This window comes from Pseudomyrmex gracilis, unplaced genomic scaffold (assembly GCF_002006095.1).
Source record: "Pseudomyrmex gracilis isolate BER0280 unplaced genomic scaffold, ASM200609v1 scaffold_213, whole genome shotgun sequence".
Lineage (NCBI taxonomy): Eukaryota > Metazoa > Arthropoda > Insecta > Hymenoptera > Formicidae > Pseudomyrmex > Pseudomyrmex gracilis.
This window is the reverse complement of record NW_018020797.1, coordinates 84,793-109,516: the sequence shown is the minus strand read 5'-3', so window position 1 is coordinate 109,516 and position 24,724 is coordinate 84,793. Positions and strand designations below refer to the sequence as shown.

The 24,724-nt window shown below is 39.5% G+C and overlaps 1 protein-coding gene across 11 annotated transcripts; it reads left to right on the top strand.

Annotated features, from left to right (window-relative positions):
• The first annotated feature begins 685 nt into the window (after nt 1-685).
• LOC109858555 (serine/threonine-protein kinase Doa) lies at nt 686-24,710 on the top strand. 11 transcript variants are annotated; one of them, XM_020435940.1, is made up of 13 exons: nt 686-809; nt 953-1,114; nt 1,878-1,988; nt 6,554-6,687; nt 11,806-12,049; nt 19,798-19,876; nt 21,655-21,721; nt 22,226-22,339; nt 22,504-22,594; nt 22,659-22,829; nt 22,952-23,081; nt 23,171-23,421; nt 23,533-24,710. In XM_020435940.1, exons 2-13 carry the CDS (start codon nt 974-976, stop codon nt 23,743-23,745), a joined length of 1,746 nt encoding a protein of 581 aa, XP_020291529.1. In that variant the 5' UTR covers nt 686-809; nt 953-973; the 3' UTR covers nt 23,746-24,710. The 11 variants fall into 11 exon arrangements, with proteins under 11 accessions (XP_020291529.1, XP_020291535.1, XP_020291530.1 ...); XM_020435943.1 differs by lacking the exons at nt 686-809; nt 953-1,114 and adding exons at nt 1,631-1,759; nt 4,803-4,933; XM_020435946.1 differs by lacking the exons at nt 686-809; nt 953-1,114 and adding an exon at nt 1,135-1,332.
• Nucleotides 24,711-24,724: the final 14 nt, after the last annotated feature.

Genomic DNA, 24,724 nt, shown 5'->3' with positions numbered 1-24,724 from the left:
CAATTTCGGGACGGTGTTTGGGTGTTTTTGAGAGTTAGTGTAGAGAGAGTAGATAACAATCCTAGATCTCATCTCTGCATCATACGCTAACGATAGGTATTCATTATGCAAAGCATATGACGTAATATATTTCAAGCTTTATCGACGAGTTTGCGCATCGCTTCGTATCTGTAGTTGAGCCATTTGCTAAATGAAAATTTATTATCACGCGCGATTTATTAGAAATGTGCAAAAAAGCGTGCAACAAAGAACGTGTCGATGATCAATCTAACATATCAAACTCATGAAAAATGTTACGAGAAATAATGTACATAGTAAGAAATAAAGAATTATTCATGAATAAGTATTTTATTAATATATCAAGATGAACACATGTTTATACAACATATATATACCACAGAAGAAGAACTTGATAAGTCCATTTTTTTCGATTTTGTTTTTGACGTTACTTGATAGTTAAAATAGAATATTTTTTCCAAAGCAAAAGAGGGAGAAATTCTTGATGATCTCGTATATAAACATTTGCGTGTACACAATAATAATTTATATATACAAAAATATTAAAACGCACAAGGAAATACAATTAATTGAATTTGTTGAAACAAAATGACTAATGAAAATTAAAAATTGACCGTAATTTGTTTTCGCGTCGCGAGCGATTTATATCGACAAACGTCACTCTTATTCAAAATCTCAAGAAACGACAGAAACACGATCTAAAAAAAAACTTTCGTCAACAATTTTCTGAAAAAAACTTCGCCGCGGCCGCTGTCCCTTTACTGCACAGATGTCTTTTGATTTGTAAACTGGTATTAATCAATCTTTTTTTTTTTTTTATTATCATTTATATTATCAACGTTGTGATATCATATCAAATAATTACATCACACGTGACACAGCGACATATTTCCGTTTTATACATCTGTTCCTGATCCATAAAAATCTATTTCAGCACTTTAAAGAACCGAATACAATGGATACCAAAATTCCCGATAGACCGCCCGTTGCCCTTCACCCAGTGCCGAAAGATGTTACACACCGGATGAAAACCACCACCGCCACCACGGCGCAAGCGCCGGACGATAAGGTGGACTACCTAGAGCGATTACTTGTGGTGAGTGTTACGCGCGCGATTATGATGTGTACTTGTTCCGCATTGCGATTTCTTCTCAGGTTATCCCCGAGGATTATCCGCGACATTCACGTGTCTTGCTACGCGATAGATTCGCGTATTCAAGGTCGACTGTGTTCCGTTATGCAGGTAGCTCTTTCGCGTCCGTCCGTCTGATTTTACCCTACTCGAAGTCGCCACGTAACGAGGACGCCTTAGGTGTATAATTTGTGGTTCCGCAATTGTGTGTGAGATTAGTACTTAGAAAGTTGCAACCGAGCCAGTTAAATCGAGAGATTTAATTAACTTCGATTATCGACGCAATTTAAAATTTATCCGCAGTCTCATCTTACTCGCAACAAATTCATCCCTCTAGCGTGCATCATTGGCGCAACTCCATGCGAATCACGTGGTTTTGTACGCAAGACACTTGACCTAGCGTTCGCGTATTATCGACATTCTGTCGACTGGACAAAGATTTATTCTTTCGTGTGTGTGCATATCATATGCTTTCTTTCTGCATAAGAGTGATCGTTGCGAACTCTTTTGTTTCCGCGTTGAATTTTCTGCATCGGTTGTTCACAAAGATCTGATTTTTTTTTTTTTTTTTTTTATTTTGTTTACGAAGTTAATCGGCGCATCAAAAGAGTTGAGTCAACTGAAATTTGTGCAGTGTTCTCCACTTGCGACAAAATAAATAAAAAAAACTATAAATTGTAAACGATGCGGTTTATATATACTGATATTTGATTTCCGTTTGTTGCAGCGCACGTGCAGGAAATTATGGACGATTCCGGAAGGAGCGATAACGTCGACGGCGGCGAATTACTTTTCCCATGACCAGTCCAAGTATATTTCATTTGGCGTAGTAACTCAGGTAAACATGTAATGTTGTAAGCAGCTTTCTTTTGTTCTACATGCACATATTCTACATGTATGTTTTTAAATTCCAACGTGATAACAAACTGCAAAAACGTTAAAATATGTAAAATAGCTGGAAGATTAAAATCCAGAGTTTATATAATATCTTTTATTATTTTAGTTTTTTATTTTCTACTTTAATGTTTTTTTTTTTTAAATAAAAATTACAAAATCTTGCAGACTTTCTGTAAAAAGTGCTGCAGAATCTATACGGCGCTTTTAATTTTTGTTACGACAAAACGTAATCTTAATTTCGAAGTGTTTTTTTTCGTGTCTATATGCGCGCGCACATTCACCCCGTTATTTTCATCTTATATCAGTCATGATATCCTCTCAATTGACCATTCGTTGAAAGCGGGAGACGGTAATAAAAATGATAACACAATACAATTGTCAGCACTAGTGATGTGGTGCCACCTACGTACAAGGGCCTATCTTCGTCAGTCTTTAAACTGATATTTGTGAGATGTCTTTCTGTGTGACTCGCTAAATATCGCGTATTTACATGTCCTTGATAAAATATATCTAGCACCTGCTGCAATATTTTGTTAGTGTCGATTATGATGTGGCGTATGATACAACAACTACTGAGAAAAGGTCTTATATGGATAACTGAAAATATTTGGACTCAGGTATGAAATTTCGTATAAAAAATGCTAGTGTGTGTATATATAAATATATATCTCAGTCAAATGTGATTGATTTGCATTTTATTCAATAAAGACACGTATCTACTTATCGTATACACGTGTATATGAAAATGAATTACTTTTTAAGTAAAGTTTTACATACATAAACATTATATGTATATATATATATATATATATATATATATATATATATAAGTGTTTATATTTATATAAACACTTGTACAAGATATATTTAAAAATTTACAAAATACTTCAAAAGTTCTTTTCTAATCACCGTATGCCGACTTTATCGTTATGAGCAATGTTATCTATCACAGTCAGCGGTAAGAGGATTACATAATCAGTGAATAAAAATATGTACTTAATCTCGTATTTTGCCAGATTTCGGCTTTAATATATTTTTAACAATTTCCAGAAGAGAGTTCACTCTTGGTTTATTATAGGTAGATAAAAACAAATGTGTGAAAAATTAGGTCGCACATTCGTCGATAGCAATATTATATTCTCAGTATAAATTCAAAACTACGTAGAAATTGTTACAATTCAAAGAGCGGTGTAAATATCTTGTCGAACAACAATCTGTGAATTAAATAAAGTATATGCAATTACTTAACAATGCACCTTTATGTATTTATATTTAAAAAATACATATTAGAAACTTGAGAAACTTTATTACCTCAGTCAGAACTCTTTTAGGCCTGTTCTACAATATAGTCGTAAGAAATTGACCAATCACAATCGATTATTCTTCTGTAATTTGTCTGTGATTGGTCAATTTCTTACGACTTACAGCTTACGACTGTATTGTAGAACAGACCTTAGTATTTTGGATGGCTCTTTCGTCTTCGTTTCGTATTCGTCTCACTTCGTGAGTCTTCGTAAGCTCGTAGGAGTGACTCACGCACAGTTCTTTTCGTGCGCGCCCCAACGGAATAAAATCTACTATCTATTTATTGGAATCGTCGGAACAATAAGTAGTCTCAAACTACTCGAAAACTTAGTCACGCAATAAGGTTTGAGAAAAGTTGAATTTTCGAATATATCTGTTGTTGTGCGCCGAAATTTTCCTACATTTGTTGGAAAATATTGTGTACAGAGCCCGTTTACAAAAGGCCCAGATAACAGAGCCGTCCCTGGCTTGCCGATAGTCGCCGAATAAAGTCGAAGAGGTCTCTCCGATCGCATTGATCCAAGGTCCACGTCGTTGTCACACAATACTGTCTCGTACACTGTCGTGCTCGTCGACATTTTGTGTTTTAGTGGGTTTAATTTCGGGACCAAGCGAGCGCCGCATCTTCGTTGTAAGTTCTAATCGTTTATATTTATAATCGCACATTCACGACTTGGTACATGGTTAACAAAGCATCGTGCAAAATCCATCTAGGATCAGCGCGTGTTCTTGCATTCTTCGTTTCCCCTATTAAGCGCACTCTATAATTTCAAGATGGCCGTTGTTGCTGCTGCTGCTGCAAACGGCCCCTTATGGTGTATTTTCTGCGTAACATATCATGCGCAATTATCTTGCATGCCTGCCGCTTGCTTTATTGTGTGTCTCGTTTGCGTTCGAGGGTGATTGCGTGTCGCTTCCTGGCGACGCGCGACCCGTTCGATATCTGTTTCTGTGGGTTTTTGCCCGATCCCTCGAGACGCGACGTGCCTATCATCGATCTCGAGCGATGAAGCCACGCGCGCCTGTGTTCACGCCGAAGCACTAACCCAATTTTTCCGCCACACTGCCGATCATGTGTTTCTCTCTTATTACATCATATCACATTTCTTTTCACCGACAACTTCCGCTCGTGTAACGCTAATATTTTGGCGGGATCGTTTGGAATTCCGCGTGAGACGTCGCGATGAATTTTTATGCGGTATATAAATTTATACTCGTGATCTCGATTTTGTATCTTGATGCAACGCGAAACGCGTATCTCGATTTAGATTAAGATTGCTAGAGAATTTCATATTTTCAGTCTCTCTCGAAAATTTTAGCTCGCGTGTGGTCGATTTTTTTTTCTTTTTTTTATTTTTCTTCCTCTCCCGCGGAGTGGGCTAAATTTCTACAAGTAGTGTCGTCATAATGTGACGCTCTCCTCACGAATGCGACTGCCCACGTTTTGCAGAATTTTTTGAGCTGATGTCCACGTCGTTGTCGAAAAACAGTGTCATACCACAAGCATCATCTACACGCTCCTGGATATCGTCCTTCTTCGATTTCATTTGGGATCAAGTGGGCCTGTTCCGCCTTCCTAACGTAAGTACACGCAGTATTCGCTCCGATTTAAAAAAAAAAGAAAAAAAACACTCGGTTCGGCTTCTTCAGTTGATTGATTACTCGATGTTGTATCAATATCGTGTACTCCATATTGTATATACTGTTTTTTTTTTGCGCTCCTTAATTTATCTCCGACTTCATAAAAACTCGTATTGTCGTGTATCCTGAGTGAAGTTGGTTTCTCGTGCGTTGTTGACACAATTTTGTCGGGTGTATTTTTACCATTTTTTGTTGCGGCATCATCATTGTCATGTTCATGATACGCCAGTCACATGTGCATGTGATATTGTAATTGCTGTTACATCGTCAGTGTGGGATTAACTAATTCATTCTCAGGATTAATGGCGCTGTATATTTGCTATACCTCTGCTTTGAGAAGTTAGTGAAGTTCTTTCTATGAACTGTTGTAGGGCTGTTGCACACAAAATGACATAGGGTGCTTTTCAGTTGCATACACAGGCGACACACAGTGTTCATTAGTGTAAGAATGTATTGGTGTCTCACTCACACTAGTGGATACTGTTACACAGCGTCGCCTGTGTAGCTGGAAAGCACCCATAGCTGCATATGCATAGCATAAGACTGGACCATTTTGGCCAATAACCAGCATAAAGTCGCCATAGTGATTTACGGAACGTAACATTAAACTATGCTAAATACTCATTGGTTAAGATTGTCTTAAGCATATGAAGCTATAGCATTTTGTGTGCAATAGCTCTTACGTTATCTAATTCTGTGATCTGTTTCATACTAATTATCTAGATTGACTTAACTCTATGTAAAGCCAGCTTTGTTGGTAAAAATAGTGTGGAGGACAAGTATTGGGAATACACAAATTTGATGAGTTATTCCTTCACATTATTATATTTACTCGAGTTACAGAAAATAAATACACAAGTTGGTGTTAGTTTAACAGATAGAAATTGGAAATTTAATAAACTACTTTTTGTGTGATATTAGTCTCTTGATGGTGATGGAGAGACATAGATCCTTTCACTTCTGTTAGTTTGTTGATGTATCTTACTTTTCATGTTTCTTGCACATAAAATGATGCAAATATAAAACAAAATTACAGAAAAATATAAAAGCATCAAATATAAGTAAGCTGACCACCCGTAAACAAGAAATTTCCAATCTTCCAAGTAGTTAACTGTCACATACTTACGTACTTATCATCTAATTTTATTCCTACTTACTAATTCTTAGTTATCAGTTTCTTTTTAATTTCTTTGTTTTATTCAGAGAACTCACAGAAATAGAAATACTATCTTCCTAACTAATGCCATATGTTGGCTGTTCTTTTTTCAAAAACATCTATTTCAATTTTTTTTATTTTTTAGATAAAAACAGAATTTTTGCTGACTCGGAAGCTAAAGTGCTTTTTTTTAATACGATTTTGCATTTTTATGTCATAATGGTAAGTTTTCTTATGAACTTTATTCAGAAATATAAAATATACAGAAAATGTATAATAAAATAGAAAATTTCACTCATATAGTCAAGTGAATCTTTTTCTGATTAAAATTGAAAAAACTAGTTTTTCTTTTGTCAAATTTAATGCGATGCACGTTAGCATAAATCACATTTTATTTGTTCCAGATGCCGCGAAGCAGGAGGCGTCACCGCTCTCGTAGCCATTCGAGAACGCGTTCGCACTCGCTGGGTTCGCCTCAATATGAGCATAAACGCAGACGTATTGATTATGAGAGTCCACAGAGTAAAGGAACTTATAGGTGAGTTTATCTTAATTTAACCGCATTATCTTATTATCATACTGTGTGACAAATTTATTCTTTTCGTCCAAACACAAAAACCAAACGATAAGCCAGCCTTTATGTAGTTATCTCCAAAATCTTAAACGGCTATAGTGTCACATTTATATTTCGTAAAATATAGAATGATAAAATTATAAAATTTTTCTCTTGGTTGAGAATAAACGTTAGATAAATCGGACAAAAGTTTTCTGAAACCTATACCAAGAGTGATTTTACTTTATGATGAGTTCTCTTTCTCTCTCTCTCTCAGACTTTTTTACAGAAACATTATAAAGTAAAATCACTTTTTTTTCCATGTGATGTTTCGAGAATATGCATCTCCCTTTCTCTCCGTCGCATTGTCAAAGAAAGTTGCAAGAAAAAGGGGGAGAGCGCGTGCGGGAAGAGGGAGATTACTCTCGGTAGCTTCATCGAGGCCAGTACGGCCAACGATTCTCTCCCTCTCCGTTCCCACGTCGTTCTAACCGGCAATAGAGCTTCTCCATGAAGTCTTCATGGCTTGTCAGTCGTGATCCGTGCGTTCGAGCTTCAACAAGTTTCATCGTCCGAGACCTGTTCTTAGCCCTCGTTATTCTAAACGGTTCACGAGAAGAAGGCGTGTGTACGTGAGTGCTGACGCAAAATATCGTCAGTAATATCGCGCATTCGTCGTCGAGAGAAGTAAATTTACGGTAGCGCGACTTTTATAGGGAGATAAGAAGGAGATCGGGGTATTTTAGTGTTAGAAATTGCAATAGAATTTTATTGTCATTTTATATTTCTCGTTCATGCGTTATTCATGTGAAAAATCTAAAGTAGTTCGCACAAAGCGTTTTTTCGTTTCAACGAGCAAACGTTTTGAAACTTAGAAACGATTTCGAGAACATCTGCTTCACAAAGCGTCTAATGTAAGGTGCAATGAATCACTAGGAAAAATATATTTATAGTGCTGTAATCTGTTTTGCGCGCCACGTGCACGTTTACAGGTGCCACTTATTTAAACAAACGTTATCGCTTTAACAACACGCGCACACACACCGATCTTTCGATAGCAGAAAAAACGCGGAAAAAAAAGATAGAACAAAAAAAACTTGCATGTTAACGCGCTCGAGACAATAAATGATGCGCAACCTTGCGTTTTAACAAAGCTGCGGGTTACCGAGAGATAAGATAACAACTTTTGATAAATTTTTTTGTTAAAATTTATAACAATTTTGAGATTGTTGTTTTTTTCTTTTTTCTCTCTCTTTTGTCGGACAAGTTTACTTTTGAAATTGGACACTCTTCTTAAAAACACATCTTAATCATTTTGTGCTTCGTTAATTATGCATTCGAAGTAACCGCGCAATTGTGATTCAAGTGTGGCGCGCAAGCATGAATTACTGATTAATTAAAATACTTCTTCGTATACTTCTCTCGCCTTTAATGGGACCGCCGTAAAGGTCTGCTTTAATGAATAGTAGTAATTTTCTTCTCGCATTACTTCCTGATCTTCTAGGTCAATGACTGTGTCGGTAACTGGACGTGATAAAACTCGCGATATGTTGAAATAAAAAAAAAAAAAAAAAAGAAAGAAAGAAAGAAAGAAAGAAAAACAATCTTAAACACAGACGCCCCGGAGTACCGTTCTCTTCTGGCGCCGTAATAAATGATCGCATTTCGTGTGCTTCCTGCAGAAAAAAGATCGCGCGGATCCAAGGGATCAAAGACGCAAGGACGATCATAGTATACTTCTCTTGTCCGAGGGTTTCGCTAATGTGATTTTTGACACTCCCAAACCCGTTTTGGTCAGTCGACGTAACATTTTTTTTTTTTCTTTTTTGTGATCGACTTCAAAGCGCGCGGCGCTTTTTAAAACGAATTGAAACGATATCCGCGTTGCGTCACGATGATTCGTCGCAACATGACGGTGTATTGCGTTTTACATTTATCGTGAGAATGGCTCGTGCGAAGAGAGCTACGTAAGAAGATGACTTGTAATCGCGTTTCTTCCAAACAACAACAACAAAAAAAGTCGCATTTTATTGTTTTTCATCGAAATAAGTTTTCTTTGCTACGTAAGAGAAGGATGTTTTAAAAGACGTATCCGCACGTCGTTTCACTCCGATCGAATTTAACGAATTCCGCGCCAACCTTGAACAATTGACCAGTGCTCTTTCGATGCTCGCGAAATGAAAGAAGAAATGTGACATCTTGCACGCGATCTCACAAATCGATTCGAACTGGCCTTTAGAGTCCGTCAAGTATTTGAAATCCACGTGCCTCACGTTGTATTTTCATCAAAAGAAATTACATCTCTTTATGTATGTACGAAGACATTTAAGGAGGTCATAATTGGCGAACGGCTTGTGCGATAAATTCAATAACCGACAATCTTCATTTCTTTTACGTCGAACACAAAAAGAATTCTCGCGACTCTCTTGTCTTCGGTCGCAGAATCAGACTTCGGAGAAATCTGATTGGAGGAGATTGATAGTGCTCTTGAACTGGATATCTATAGACTTTGCAATTGATCTCTTTATTCAAATACAACATCGTAGAAAGAGTACCTTCTTGAAGTTCCGTTATTGTTATTATTGTGTGTCAACACAATCTTACGATTTTGTTAAAATCGCAGAGAATTATCCATCATTTTTTTTCATCGTCATTATCATAATTCAGTTAGTCCTCTTGCAATCTTTCGTCGGGACTAGCTTGTTGTTGAGGTCACGCAAACTAAAGCAAGGTCAAGGTTGGTCTTGAACAGTTTGATGGTGATTGAAACCGTCGCGTGCAGACGCGAACGAAGAAGAAAAAGAAAGGAAAAGTTACAACAAGAGAGTTAAACTTTTGTATTTCGTGACTCCGAGCCGTCGTTATCCTCTTTCTTTAAGATCAACTGATTATCCAGAAATTTGTCTTGTTTTCTTTAATTAGATTAGTTCGTTGCACTTGCTCAGTGAAAGTGTTTTCGTCGGTTTTTTCGAGGTTGAAGAAACACGCATGAGATAATTGCAGGTTGCACACGAGTGCGTTGAACTATTAGCGGATAAAAAATGCGCAAACTCCGTTAATGCTATTAATATTATTTTAGATAAAGGTCTCCATTGGGTAATCAGTTTAATCGCGCTTACAACGCTTTCTAATCGTTTTAATAGCAACAAAAATAAATAATTAAAGATTTAATAGCAACAAAAATTAATTAAGTAAAGATTTCAAACTTTGTTAAATATATTTTTGTACGTACTTAAATAAATTAATTTTCATTAAAATATACGTACTGTTGCTTGTTTGTTTTTTTTTTTTTTTTAATATAAAGTTTTCGTACTTACAATGCTGTCGAAATGAGGTTTCGGAAAATATAAATATAGATTTTCTCAGAAGACGTGGTAAACCAGACAAACATATGTAGATGTATGTAGGTTAGGTTATATAAACGATGAACGTAACCAATTTTGCTATATCTCCGTTGAAAATATTCGCTCAATATATAAATTAATATGTTCTCGCTAAATAATCGAACTTAAACGCATATATGTTAGTCACGCTTTGGAATTGCTATCGCAAACACACATACACACACACAAGCAACCGAACATCACTGGAGTCTGCTTAATCCAGGTCGCAAAACAAAAGAACATTTTTAAAGGATGCCAGTTCTGTACGTTTCCCTCGTTTCCTGGATGTCAAGGTACAGTATGAAACAAAAATATGCTTCCCAACAATAAAATAATTTTAACACGAGAATTTAATTTTTTACCGTACGCAGAGAGACTCATTTAAAAAGAGTATCAGTTATATTGGAAGTAATGTAATTTCGCAGCGACTACATATAGATAAGAAGATCGTATCATTCCTCGTGAGTTTATTGATTCGCAAATACGCCACTTGCGATACACGTATGCAAATGTTTTGAGAGTTTAACAAACAGTTGTATCATTTTTTTTAATGGCTTGATATTTTTTAATTTAGTTCCTTAATCTTTTTTAAAATTTTATTCTCTGAGATGATTTCTGTAATATTATGTAAAGTGTACAATTTACAACGTTATTAAGATAATTTCTTTAAATCTACTTGTTATAAATATCATTAAATATAATTGTATTAATTATATTTAACGATATTATCGCGAATTCAGCATTCAGCAGTGTTTGATGAAAATTCTGAGTAGAAATCTTTAAACCAGTTCAGCTTCCTTGCTGGCGGATTCGAGCTGCTTGATTGCTGCTTGACCGTGAACCTATCGTGCGGTTGATGCACCATACAGAAGAAAAAAAAATACGAAACAATAGCCGTTCAGCTTGTCACTCGATCGCGACTCATCAAATCCTCTTGAGCGCTTTACTATTGTGTTTGTCATCTGGCAATCATTTTCTGGTGACATTGGTGACTGGAACAGTAATCTCTTCCACATGCATATTTACTCTTGGTAGATAAACGAATTAATTCCTCCGTGAAATTTTCATTGGTTGGCAAATAACTTTGAAACTCAATGTTCTTGAAGTTCTGTTCAATCAGAACTCTCGCCGACTTCTGTTTCATTTGTGAATCATCGCAAACTTTATGTTTCAAGTGTTCTTTTACGTCATCAGCTATTTTTTTTTTTTAATTTAGTAAAAATACTCTTGAAGTTTTTACATTTTTTGTTGTTGTAACACGTATTAAGAATAATTTATATTAATATTATACTTAGATATTTCGTTTAGATTGTTTATAACAGATAAGTGCTCTTATCTTATGCACAAGCAAGCCCGATAGTCTATTTGAGGAAGGCGGATTAATTAGGTCATCTCATGGTTGCTCTGATAGAAACGTGTGTTATACGTGACGCGACACAACCTTGATTCCCACTTAGCTTCGCTCTAGATGATGTTAAACGTTCGATTTCTCGCTACATTAACATTTCGACATATTTAGCTCTTGCACTAGTTGGACAAATTGTAATGTAATTTGTTTTATAACTTATTCTTACATAAAAAAAAAAAGGATTTTTGTTTACGAAAAGAGAAACTACGTGAAATTGTAATATATCCAACAGTGATGCGCGACAAAAATTGTGTGTTTGACATCTACATGCTAGTAATAAGTATCGAATAAAATAATTTATCTGCATTTCAGCGGGGAACGAGTGCTGAGGTCTCGTCAGCACGAGCGTGGAACTAGCCAGGAACGTCGATACAAGCGTAGCCACCGTCGATCGCCTAGCAGCGGGCGACAACATGGACATCGCGATCGCGATCGGGATCGAGCTCATCTAGCGCATCCCACGTCGTCCCGTCGTACGCGTCTCCATCGTCATCATGGCTCCTCGTCACCTAGCCAGGAGCGTCATCGTCATCGATCACTTTCCACCAGGAGTCAGGTGAGTCCGTGTGATAATGCACACTCAATAGTATATATTCTCTATATTACGCGTTTCTTTTCGCCACATATTGTACAGCGTCGCGACACACGACCGATGACTTTACGAACAGTCGATTCGATTGAGTCATACTTTCAACCCCTAATTCTACGAAGACATACACATAAGCAGACGCCATGTACTTGTCGACAAAACGTTATCAGCGAAATGCGTGCCGGATAAACGTGTATTTTAAACATAAATAATTCATTATTTGAAATTGTCTTCAATTACTTTGGAAATAATTTCTATTTCTCGAAATATGTAAAAATAATTTGAAAGCCTTAATCTCTTCGAAAGATATAATTTAAAAGTATTATCTCTTTATGTGCGCACATACAAAACGTACTCTCACGATATAAAAGTCCAAGTAACACATTTTCATTATCTTTTTCCTAATTAAACAGAAGTTAATAGTTTTTTTTTTTATCGAGATGTTATCCTTTAATGTTCGTTGTACAATTCTACAACCAAAATATGGTGTAGACGATTAGATCAGCTTTTATACGCTTCTTATCTTTATACTCAAAACAAACGATAATAATCTATGAAAGGAAACAAAATAACTCACCGAGTTAAGTAATAGTAAAGCAATCAGAAAAACAATCTGTGAAAAATTTAATCTCTCAGTCTCTACATTGGCTCTTGATAACAAGGTTCAGATCTCTCTGATGTTCAAACTCTGATGTTCTTATGCTATTTAACGAATTTCGACGCGTTGCAAGAATCTCTCAATAATGAATCAATATACATATAAAGAGTAGAACACAAAGAGAGAGAAAGAAGAGTTAACTTATGAATGTTTGTCGATTGGATCAAACGGAGAACAATCACTGGAGCAACATGCACGTCGGCTGTATGCTCGGAGCAAATACCGATGATTCTTCTTTCTTACTCGACGCCGGCTATTTTCGACCGACGACTATTTTCGAGGGGAACTCGTCACGCGGTTTCGCCGCGGTTTTAGTGCGAGTTTGCGCCAGATGGCCAACGCAACGTCGCCGTCGTCGTCGTTGTCGAGTAACGTCGTGCCGGCAAGTAGGCCGGTCCACCGAAAGCTGAGACTTCCTCGTCGCTGATTCTCCAAGAAGAAAAAGTTTGGGACTGAAGACAACGCTACGGGGTTTTAAATTTTTCCCACATTTGAACGCATTATTTCGACGGTAGTATCGATATCAAGATCTTCGGTCTAAGTCGAACAAGTTTCAGCTGTTCTTTTGCATTCAAACAGTGCAAAAGTAACGAATTTCCTCTCCCCTGCGGGGAAAAACTTAAAACCTCACTTACGAAAAGTATTGTGAATCGAATGTCGATCCCGATTTCGAAAAGTTTGGCGACACAGCCTGTGACCCAGAATTGTTTAACCTGGATTTAGAAATACATGTGCGTTGCAGTTGGCAAGATGTGTCTGTGAGACGCGGCGCAAAGTGTAGGTGTTCGGGATAAACCATTTGCGTTTTCACGCACGCCGTCAATCTGGATCCTGGAAATTGGGCCGGGCTTGGCAACGGCGGCGGTTTGGTCACCGATGATCGACCGTCGTCGTCTTATCAGGCAGCAGCAAGTCAGAATCTGGACTTTCTGATGTCCGGAAGCGTCCCCTGGTGGCCGCGTCACGACTGGGACGCGTGGTTGCAGCGCAACGTTACCGAGACTACCAAGGAGTTCAACGTAAAACTTGACGTCACGCCCGAAACTAACAATACATCGACTTCCGAGGTAGCAACAATGCAGCGAGATCTTCGTGTAGCACCGTTTTGATCTTAATTCCTCATTCGAGTGCGCATTGTCCACCCTCAGTGTATTTTTTTTTTTTGTGCATTTGGTAGCTACAAATCTACCCCCTTCCTCGAAGATAAAAACCTGAAAAGAGGTTTCGCTTCATAATTTTCCTTGAACGGTTTAATTGTTTTTCTTCACTTTTGTAATATTAAAAATTGTAGCTTTATCGTTCAAGTAACAGTTTTATTTTTTTTTTTTAGGTTTGTGAGGCTAAAATAAAATATATAAAAAAAAACCAGATTTATCCCTCTCAGAAAAGAGGTTAACACGTAGAACAAACGCGTTCATTTCTGTTGGCTATTCGCCATGCAGCAACAGCGGTGACATAGCGCGAGCTTGTCGAGTCGGTTAAGCCAGCCAGGACTTTAACATTTAAACGCAGCGCGCCGCTGATGACGCTGAGTTCTTCTGTACGCATGGCGATCATGGCGCACGCGTTTCAAGCTTACTCTGGTTTATATTTGGCATTGCCCGTTCTCGAAGATGACGACGACGCAACTTAGAGAACGAGAAGCGAAATGTTCCAGCGTGTTTTGGCGCCCGTTACTTATTCTCTTCCCTTCCCGTTTTTTTAACTCATCAGCGAGACCTAACCTTGGTCAATATTTTTCCGCGGCAAGGGAGCGGAAGAAACACGCGTAACTTTCGGCAATTACCTAATCTGGCGCTTCCGCCGTCTGCAAAACACAATCTTCCAATGATGATTTGTCGATCGGAACTTTCTGATCTTGATTCTTTGCGATTAATGACAATATATTCGCTCTTACCTTCGAGATCACTCGTGTAACAACAAATTTTTCAACTTCAAGTTCAATACTTGTTTATAAAAAAAAAAAAAGAAAAAAACGCGCCCACACGCGCGTATTTTAATTTTTAAATATAGTCCGATTTCTAAGTTTGAGCCAAATTAATCGGTCACTTCGCCAAAAAATATTTTTGAGATGATTCTGAAATTGATGTGGGCGAGTAGTCCCGCGCGCACGAACTACGTCGCTATTTTGTAGAAACGGCGTATATTTATATCGACAACTCGTACTTAAAATCCACGACAGGGCGATATCTTCGACCTCGCAACCTTGAAAGACAACTTCATGTTCTTATTAATAGTACACCGGAAGTCCGATCAAAAACTTATCTGCTATAATCCATTTGATCGAGAGATCTCTCTGATTTCGCGTCTGAGAATGAGTTTTCTTCGGAGAAAATTTCTGGAAACTTGATTTCATCGTGTTTTTTTTTTCTTTTGTCACTTGGAGGAAAATCTTTCTGTCGTTTCATCTTATGCTCAAGTGTCAATTTTCTCTCTCATAAACTTCTTTATGTTCTTCCACAAGAGAGATCTTTTGTGTTATTTTTACCCACATGCAAAGAGTGGGTGATGATCTCGCATCTGTTTGTAGTCTAAATATTGTCATTTGGTAAAAAGACAACAACTTGTGACTATTATGCGATCAATATTGGGCCACGCGGAGGACTTGCTCTACATCGAACTGGCATCGTTGCCGTTTCGTAATTTTCTATGTGTGTCAAGGTACGGAAAGCGCGAACGACGCGGTCCGCGTGAAAACACGCTCGGCGACACGAGGCAGCTCTCTCGAGATGCGTTTTCTCGTGACGCGTGCATCTCGTAAAAGCGATTATTGCCACCGGGCTTACATGGGAGCAACCAGGAAGCACGAAGTTGAGCCAGACTCGAGATCCGCACGGAGCGTCGTGCACGGAACTTCGACGCGTTCCGAAATAAAGTGCGAGACAATTTACGTAATACCGCCGCTGCTGATCCCGCTTCTTTTTCCCTTGCGTGTTTTTCTCTCTTCTTCTTCTTCTCACCTGTACCTCTCTTCGTCTATTTCGATCGTTCTATCTTTTTCGTTGCGCGTGTGAGTTACGCTAATCAAGCTCTCTTCGTCGCTCCGCTTGCTGATCACTCTTGAAAATTCGGTTTCGAGAGAGAAGGACGAATCGTTCTCGTCGGAGCGGGCGGTCTCACCACCGCTCCCTGATATTTTTAGTGCGACGAGAGAGTATTTGGCGGGGCGCACTGAGTTTCGCCTCGTCGTCGTCGTGATCTTCGTGAACGTCGTCCGTTCGTCGTCCGTTCTCCCTGACCGTCGTCGTGGTCATAGTTTAGTGCCTTCCTTCGGCGTGTTCGCGCCTTTCCGTAGTGATGTACCTGCGTAGAATATCGTTTCGTCAACTTCGGTGTCTTCGTTTTCGATTGCTACTGTCACGGCTTTTCTCTTTGCGCGACTCCGTCGCGGAGCATGTCGCGCTGAGATCATCTCGCAAAATCGTCTACGACGACCTTGAGCAATCGCGCGATTTCTTGATCTGAAAGATCAGGTTTTGATAAGAGATTTTCACTTTTTTGAGACAAACACAAGCCGCTTCAAATGTTTATATTTACGCCGCGCGACAACATGTCGACCTCGCGACAAGGTTCGACCTCACGGCGTAATCGTTACGCGCGCTCGTCCACCACGACGAGCGTGACGCAGATGCTGAGCGAGTCCTGCTCGAGTCTTCTTCAGAAGCTAGCAACGAGGGTGCGCGGAACATCCACTCTGAACGATCGTGGCAACACGGCCGCGAGACGATCGCCCAATCTCGGCCGATTGGGAAACACGCGAAGTCGCTTAGAGGATAAGTACAGCACGATCTTGGATAAATATTCAAGCAAACGGCACGGCGACGATTTGGAACGGGATAATCGTATTTATTCGAGGAAACAGGAGCGCGATCAGCACAACTACTGTAATCGCGATAACAGTCCGTTTGTGCGCGATGACAAGACTCTCGAGCCTTCGATGACTCGCACCGTTATCAAGAGTCCTACCAGCGTGATTCTCACCGAAAAAGCTTATCCTTACGTGACTTCTGCGATCAGCAAAGAACCTAGACGGGAAAAGACGCCCGCTTATCGTCGTACCGATCGACAGATCTTGCTGCTGAACTCGGATGCTTATCGCCGTTACGGCAGACACAAATCCGGACACGCGGAAACGCGCAATCGAAAAGTTAAACCGCATCGAAATGGCAAGAGCGAGCAGCTGGACACTCACTCGACGTCCCTCAGACTGTCCCGACCGGTAAAGATCGAGTCGTTAACATTTACAGACAACGAGGAAGTTGTGACCGACCCGGACAAAACCCCGATCGCGAACAGCAACGTAATCGAGAATCTTCAAATTGCTCAAAATGTTCAAAATGTTCAAAACAACGTCACTCAGCAGAACGCGCACGACGCCGAGGATGAGGATCCCGCGATCACGAACAGAGCGGCTAAACGAAAAGAGATTCAGAGTCTGATCCTGAAGTACGCCGCGATGGAGGATACGTACAGTCAGCTGGCAGCCGGTGGACAAACGAATGCCCGTCCCAGCATGACGGAACTCATCGCCAGCAAGTACAGAAAGAGCAATCATCGTAACAACCAGAACGACAACACGTCGAAGAGGATGATAGCCTCTTCGGACGCGAGTGCGATTAGGGAATTGAACGCGATCTGCGGCGCGATTGTAAGTTGTCGAACCGCGCCGCTCGAAATTTCACAGTCGCGAAAGCGGCCCGTTTTTTACAAGCAGAGCGTGTCGTCCGTCGCCGCTGTTGTTGTCTTGCTTGCTTCTGTCTTCTCTCCGCGTGCGTGTGTTGTATGCATGTGCACGCAAATCAAATAACCGCGCGTGCGTTAATTCTTTCCTCCGTGTCTTCCGATGCATCACTTCCTGCTGTACTTCACGCTGTCTGATCTTATCGCAACAGAATTGTCCTCTCGTCAGCAGTTGAAAAATTCTATTCTAACGCTATCTCTCGTTGCGATCAACTAAACGCTCGAGCACTTGAGCCAATGTTTATATATTCGTATACTTCACAGCCTTTGGACACAACAGTGCCATCTCAACACTTAGCCTTAATCCTGATCTACCTTATCGACGTTGATATATAATATCACACAATATTGCATTATTATATATTAACTGTATGTCTTTTCAACAATAAGAAGAGTGAGAGTCACGTTCTGTGATGCAGCATTTGCTGCGTATAAAGTACTACTTACGTTTTTACTTTTCGATTTAATTCCGTTTACTTTATTACTACTATATAATAAAGTAGGACGAAGAAATTTTCCCGAGACCTGTGTTGTTCACATTTATAATAGAGAATTGAAAAGCCGACTTGTTGCCACACAAATTGTCATTGCGTCGACGGTATACATTGAAACAAATTTTCCGTTTCACAAATTTCATATATATATATACATATACATACTGATAACGCGAACACGAGAAAGTACATGGCTCTGCTTCTCTTCTTCAGATACTTTCTGTTTTATTTCGTAGTGTGTAGAAATATGACTTGCAAGACTTTGATTAGTCGACAATCTTAACGACAGGTCAGATTCCGTGTACGTTTGTATATTCTCGATAAGGTAGGGTCGATATATATATACATATATATACCGATCAGTATTGTTACCTGTCGCAACGGCGCCCCATGAAGATCGAAAGTTAACACATCCGTATCGATCATCGTGGAGCGGCCGTTTGCGCGAGCACGTAAGTACCATGATGAATGAGTCTATGATGAAGCAATTAACAAATTATAACAAAAAGCTACGTCTCCAAGCGTGTTAGATGAAAGGTAAAAAAGGTGTTACGAGCACTTCGAAGAAGCTGTCCGTCGCTCGTCCGAGTAAATTTGTGTTTTCTTTTTTTTTTTTTTTTTTTCTTTTTTTTTCTTCATTTTTGTACTTGGTTTTTTGTTCTTCGTTGAGATTGGAATTCGGATTAATGAAGAACAATTTGTTGTTGTTCGCAGAGTAATCGTTGATCAATCGTAGAAATGCACGCATATATATATATATATAAATTGTACGTGTATTGTCGTTAAAATTTATTGACATATTTTATCTCGCGATTCGCGTACACGCCAATACCGATATATACTCTCTCTGCTTTTCTCTATCTGTATCTACATACATTAGAAACGTGTCGATAGTCCGTTTCACGCGCGACGTATTGCAAAGTTTTACTCTACGTAAGTCCGTGTGAAGCCGTGCGCGTGTGAGACGGCTCCTTCAAGGCACGCATATACCAGGTCTAACACGAATATATACATATATATAACAAAGTATGCACAGGCGAGCGGAGATAAAAGAAAAAATAACGAAAAAATAAAAAAACCTCGGATAAATATAATTAAAAATTATAAATATAAGAAAACGACTTGCCGTAACGCCAAAAAAAAAAAAAAAACAAATAAAAAGTTCGAATAAATAAAAGAAAAGCCGTAAAAAAAAAAAGTAATAACGAAAAGAAAAAGAAATATAATAGTATGCGCTTTGAACGGATGGTTAAATTCGTAACCACAACTTTCTGACTTGGCAAACCATTTTGCCCTCTCCCCTTTCTCTCTGATTGTTGGGTTACCATCTCCGTTGTAATGGAATGGAATGGAAATGGATATGGCACACACGGATATGGTGGTCGACTGACTGACTGGGCGCTCGGATCGGGTCTGTGGCGTCTCTCAATGATGACGATGACGATGACGATGTTATTCCACCCTCCTACACCCCCACCGTACACACTTGTACGTTCGTCCCGTGCTTACACACGTCCTCTGCCGCGTGTTACACGGGTACCTTCGCCGTCTCGCGGTGGTGGTGGCGGCGGTGGTGGTTGGATGACACACGATGATGTTGGCAATCGGTTGACGCGGCCGCCTCGACGATGCTACCCCCGAACATGGACACACACGGATGGTGACTACCTGCACGTCGACCGCTATGGCGCCTCCAACATTGGGATTATCACGCATCCTACTTCCGGCTCCACGATATCGAATCGGACCGACGCGAACCGGGGTACTGTGAATTGGGTCCAACACTTGGCATGCGCCGATACCGATACCGCCGGCCCAAATAGAGCCCACGACCGCCCTCCGTCGAGGACGACGATGACGGCCACCTTGTATACCAATCCGGCGACATCCTGGCGAATCGATGTTCGTGACTAAGTCAATACACTTTTGTAGTAATTAAGCAAGCCTCAGGTTGATTAATTGATCGATCGGTTATCTACAGTATATCTGCCCATATTCTCTGTCTCTCTCTCTCTCTCTCTCTCTCTCTATGTCTCTCTCTCTCTCTCTCTCTCTCTCTCTGTTTCTCTCTCTCTCTCTCTCTCTCTCTCTCTCTCTCTCTCTCTCTCTCTCTCTTTCTTTCTTCTCTCTNTCTCTCTCTCTCTCTCTCTCTCTCTCTCTCTCTCTCTCTCTCTCTCTCTCTCTTTCTTTCTTCTCTCTTCTCTTTCTCTCACTCACACACATACATACACACACTCTTTTTTTCTTTTTCTTACTTTCTGTTTCTTCTTTCCTTGCCTTAATTATAGGCGTTACATATTATGAAACAATATCTCTACGACACGAGAAGAGTAACAGTTTACACATTAATCACATTGTTGATGTATTGATGTTCTCGATGAGTGTCGCTGTTTAGTATACACACATATATACGAGCATATATATATAGATATATTATATAGATATATTATATACATTTATGTGAAAAAACAACTCACTTTCTACGTTATATATCCGCAGACACGTTTGAAGCGCGATTCTCTGTTTTTAGAACGAAAGTTTTCGAATTTTTCATCGCACGCGCTATATAACAATATTTACGGGGCTAAACAGAAAAAAAAAAAAAAAAAAAAAAAAAAAAAAAAAGAATAGATCTCTCTCTGTATCTCTGTCTTGTCTATATATGATTTATTTTCAGAAAGATTAAGAGTAACATGCATATATCCAATTATCACATAATATCAACAGAGCACGTCAAGGAAAACTCGTCAGCTCGACAACGACGACGACGATTATCGGGAAGTCGGCGCAGAGAAAGAATTTTTTTTTCTTTTTTTTTTTTTTGTCTTCACGTCTTCGCGATTCTCTTTTCAAACGCGTGAAGAATGTTATTTACGGAGACAGAGAAAATCGGAGGAAGAGAGGGAGCAGAGATGACGAGAAAAGGAACGAAAATCCGACAATTGCGCTATCTCGATACGTCCTCCTCGCGAGATGACGTGTTTTTCTCGCTCGTGATACTTGCGCGCGAGGACACCTGGCATTTCACTCTCGCGCGAACTCTCGCTACTCTCGTTTATCCTCGCGTTCCCGACGCGTCTCTTGAACTCTTCGCCTACACGTGCGCCTTCTCCCATTAAGTTTATAAACAACGAAAGAAGAAACGCGTGTGTGTATTTTTTTTTTGTTTTTTTCCACTTCGATTTTCGAGTAGCAAATGCCACGCGGTTCCCGCGCGTTCGTAAAGAGAAACTAAATCAGGCTATACCCTTAGCTAGGGCCCTTTAGGAAAGCAGCAGTTTCCGATCGATGTCATTTAAACTCTACGCGCGAGATACCGTTCTTCATTTATTCATTATTCCGTTCACCATAAAACCGCAGCATATATACGATAACGCACACGAACCCAGCCGAACGCCTACGCGGAAGGGTCTCGCCCGCGTGTCTTCTCTCTCTTTCTCACGTTTTCTTTATTTATTTTTTTTTCTTTTTTCTTTGAAATGCGCGACGGTTCTCCTTGAGCGATCTTCTTTTATCCCTTATCTAAAAAGAGCGACGAGAACCGGGGGCATCCGCTTGAAGGTGAGCGAGAGGGTTAGCCCCCGGTTTGTCGCGCCCGGTTCGACGCGGGCGAGCACACTCTCGTGTGGGCCGCAAGGCCCCGTATCCGCTGGACATTTACCCCGGTTTTTGCATTGCAGATAAAGTACTGGCCACCCTAGGAGAGGGTACTTTTGGAAAAGTTGTCAAGGTTAAGGACTTGCAAATGTAAGTGCCAGTTCATACATAAGTATAAATAGGTAATTTTACTTCGCGTCACGGTTTATCCGGTCCTCTCTCCTCCGTCCATGCGTCCTGGACCTCCATCCACATATTTATTTCTTGTTCTCTCTTTCTCTATTTTGCACGTACATCGCACGCGTCTTCGTTCGTTTTACGCTGAAGAATATCCCAAATGTTGCGACGACTCGTGGAGTGGTTGGACGGCGAGCAGAAATAGCTATCCGGCACTGTCACAAAATGACGCGCGAGTGGTCGCAATAATAGGATGGCCTTGCACTTTGTTTTACGAGCCAGGCGTTTACGATGGCCGCGAGAATTAGATCCGTTTAGCGGAATACGAAATTACGACGTGTAACGATCGTAGCGTTTAAAAAACGTCAAAAAAAAAAAAAAAAAAACGTGTTACGCTCCGCGATGGTGAAATTCGAATTGCGGGATATGAACGTGTGTACGTGTTCGAAATCACAATCGTTGTGCTAAATGTTGCAGGGATCATATAATGGCTCTAAAAATTATTAAAAATGTGGAGAAATACAGAGAGGCGGCGAAGTTGGAAATAAACGCTCTTGAAAAAATTGCTGCAAAGGATCCGGAAGGACAACAGTTAGTATATTATATATTTGTTTAATTAATTTATTTGTGCGCTTCACATCAGAAGATCTGATTTTTATTAATATATACATATATATCGATATTAATCGATCGAACAAAACGGGTAAGAAAGACGGTTGTTGTTAAAATTATCGATATATTTCGTTCTTTTTCAGTCTATGCGTGAAGATGCTCGATTGGTTCAACTATCACGGACATATGTGTATTGCATTTGAAATGCTCGGTCTGAGTGTTTTCGACTTCTTGGTAAGTAACCGGGAGAAACAGATATCTAACCGATATAACGTACTAATAAAAGTTATTTTTACAGAGAGATAACAGTTACCAACCGTATCCATTGGAACATGTTAGACACATGGGCTACCAACTTTGCTACGCCGTGAAGTTCTTGCACGACAACAAGCTTACGCACACGGATCTCAAGCCGGAAAACATCTTGTTCGTCGATTCAGATTACGAAAGCACATATAACAGTAAAAAGGTGTGTTATATTGTAATATTAAACCGTCGTTGTTATTATTGAACTTATCGGATGTGTTATGTTTTGGCACGTAATATGAGTTTTTCTTCTAAAGTGTTTCAAAAAAGCTTTTTCTTTTTAAGCGGAGAGACATGAGACGTGTGAAACGAACCGACATTAGACTCATCGACTTCGGTAGCGCAACTTTTGATCACGAGCATCATAGTACAATTGTTAGCACAAGACACTATAGAGCGCCCGAAGTGATCTTAGGTGAGTGCTTTTTTTAAAATATTTTTCGATAAACGTGACGATTGCATTATCGTAACGCAATGTTGTTGTTTTTTTTTTTTTGTACGCAGAACTGGGTTGGTCCCAGCCGTGTGACGTCTGGTCCATCGGTTGCATCTTGTTCGAATTGTATTTGGGCATCACATTATTTCAAACACATGACAATCGTGAGCATCTAGCGATGATGGAGCGTATACTCGGCTCGATACCGCATCGCATGGCTCGCAAAACCAAAACCAAGTACTTCTACCACGGCCAATTAGATTGGGACGACAAGAGTTCGGCCGGTAGATACGTACGAGAGAATTGCAAGCCGTTACATGTAAGTGTTTTTCAATTGAAAAACTTTAACTTTAGATTTTGAATGAATAATTGAATTGTCTTTTTTTATTTTTCGTTCTGTAAACAATTCGCATTGTTATGTTTGTTGTAGCGTTACATGCTATCCGATGACGAAGAGCATCGTCAGCTGTTCGATCTCATTCAGAGAATGTTGGATTACGAACCTTCGCAGCGTATTACCTTGAAAGATGCGCTAATGCATCCGTTTTTCGATGCGTTGCCAGCTTCTCAAAGATTACCTGATCCACGAGCAGCTGGTGACTCTCAACAGTCTCACGAACGATCACACTCGCTCTCTCGATGAAGCTAGGAAAGGGACCGACCTCCGTGCTGGACAGACACTCCACTTTCAACAACATTACTGCCCTACGTTTTCATTCTGATCAGATTTACCACTTCGTGATATGCTTCTTTCATAGCGATGATGAAATTCAAGTTCTGATGCTGAAAGATGATGCGTTATATACGTATATATCAATTACTGATCATCGGAATTTGTTCCAATTTCAAATACCGCACTTCTTCTGGCGGAACTATAAACATGAAAGTAGAAAAAGCAGTAGTGCGGTAGTGTCGTGGAACTTGGACTAATAATTTTGAGTGCTTTTCAACGAGTGCTTACAAGCGATCGAGTTATATTTCTCTTTATTACCAATAAGATCGTAGCTGATTATATAAATCTGATTATCGATCGCAAAAACGGCAACGAGGTCCCTGTTACTGGCGTATAAATGCCAGTGTGTCTGCTCAGTGTAGTGTAACAGAGTCCCACACACAAAATTGTAAACAATTTTTTAAATGCTATTCTCTGTACATTTTGTCTCTTAAATTTATTACCATGTTATTACTGTCACACAAAAAAAAAAAAGTACGAAGTAAAGATCACTCTTGGGGTCCGCAGTTTATAATATCTCTGCTTGTTATAAATTGAAGACCATGGACGTGTTCTAGCAGTAAGTATCAAACTAGTGATAAAGGAAAGAAAATAGTTTTACGCGTGAATCGTGTGTGTCGACTAAAGATCGAGAGAAAGGACGCGAGCGAAAGAGAAAGGAGTGTGTGAAGTACGATCATCAATTCGACGTTGTGTGAATTACATACAGCTCTTAAAATGTATAAGAATATATAATAATTATAAAGAAATGTTTTCACAAGAATTTTTTTCGTACCACGAATGGAGATGTTTCATTTTTGCAAACATGGAATTTGTAATATATTTGGCAATTTACTTTTTGGCCTAATAAAGCAAAATTGTGTCGATTCCATATATTTATGTTATTGTT

Bases quoted from the DNA above. Each gene is read 5' to 3' on its own strand.
- LOC109858555 (XM_020435939.1), top strand. From the start codon at position 16,264: ATGTTTATATTTACGCCGCGCGACAACATGTCGACCTCGCGACAAGGT. The intron at 19,877-21,654 runs GTTCGTGACTAA...TTTGCATTGCAG, and splicing joins CGACATCCTGGCGAATCGAT to ATAAAGTACTGGCCACCCTA. The intron at 22,595-22,658 runs GTAAGTAACCGG...TTATTTTTACAG, and splicing joins TGAGTGTTTTCGACTTCTTG to AGAGATAACAGTTACCAACC.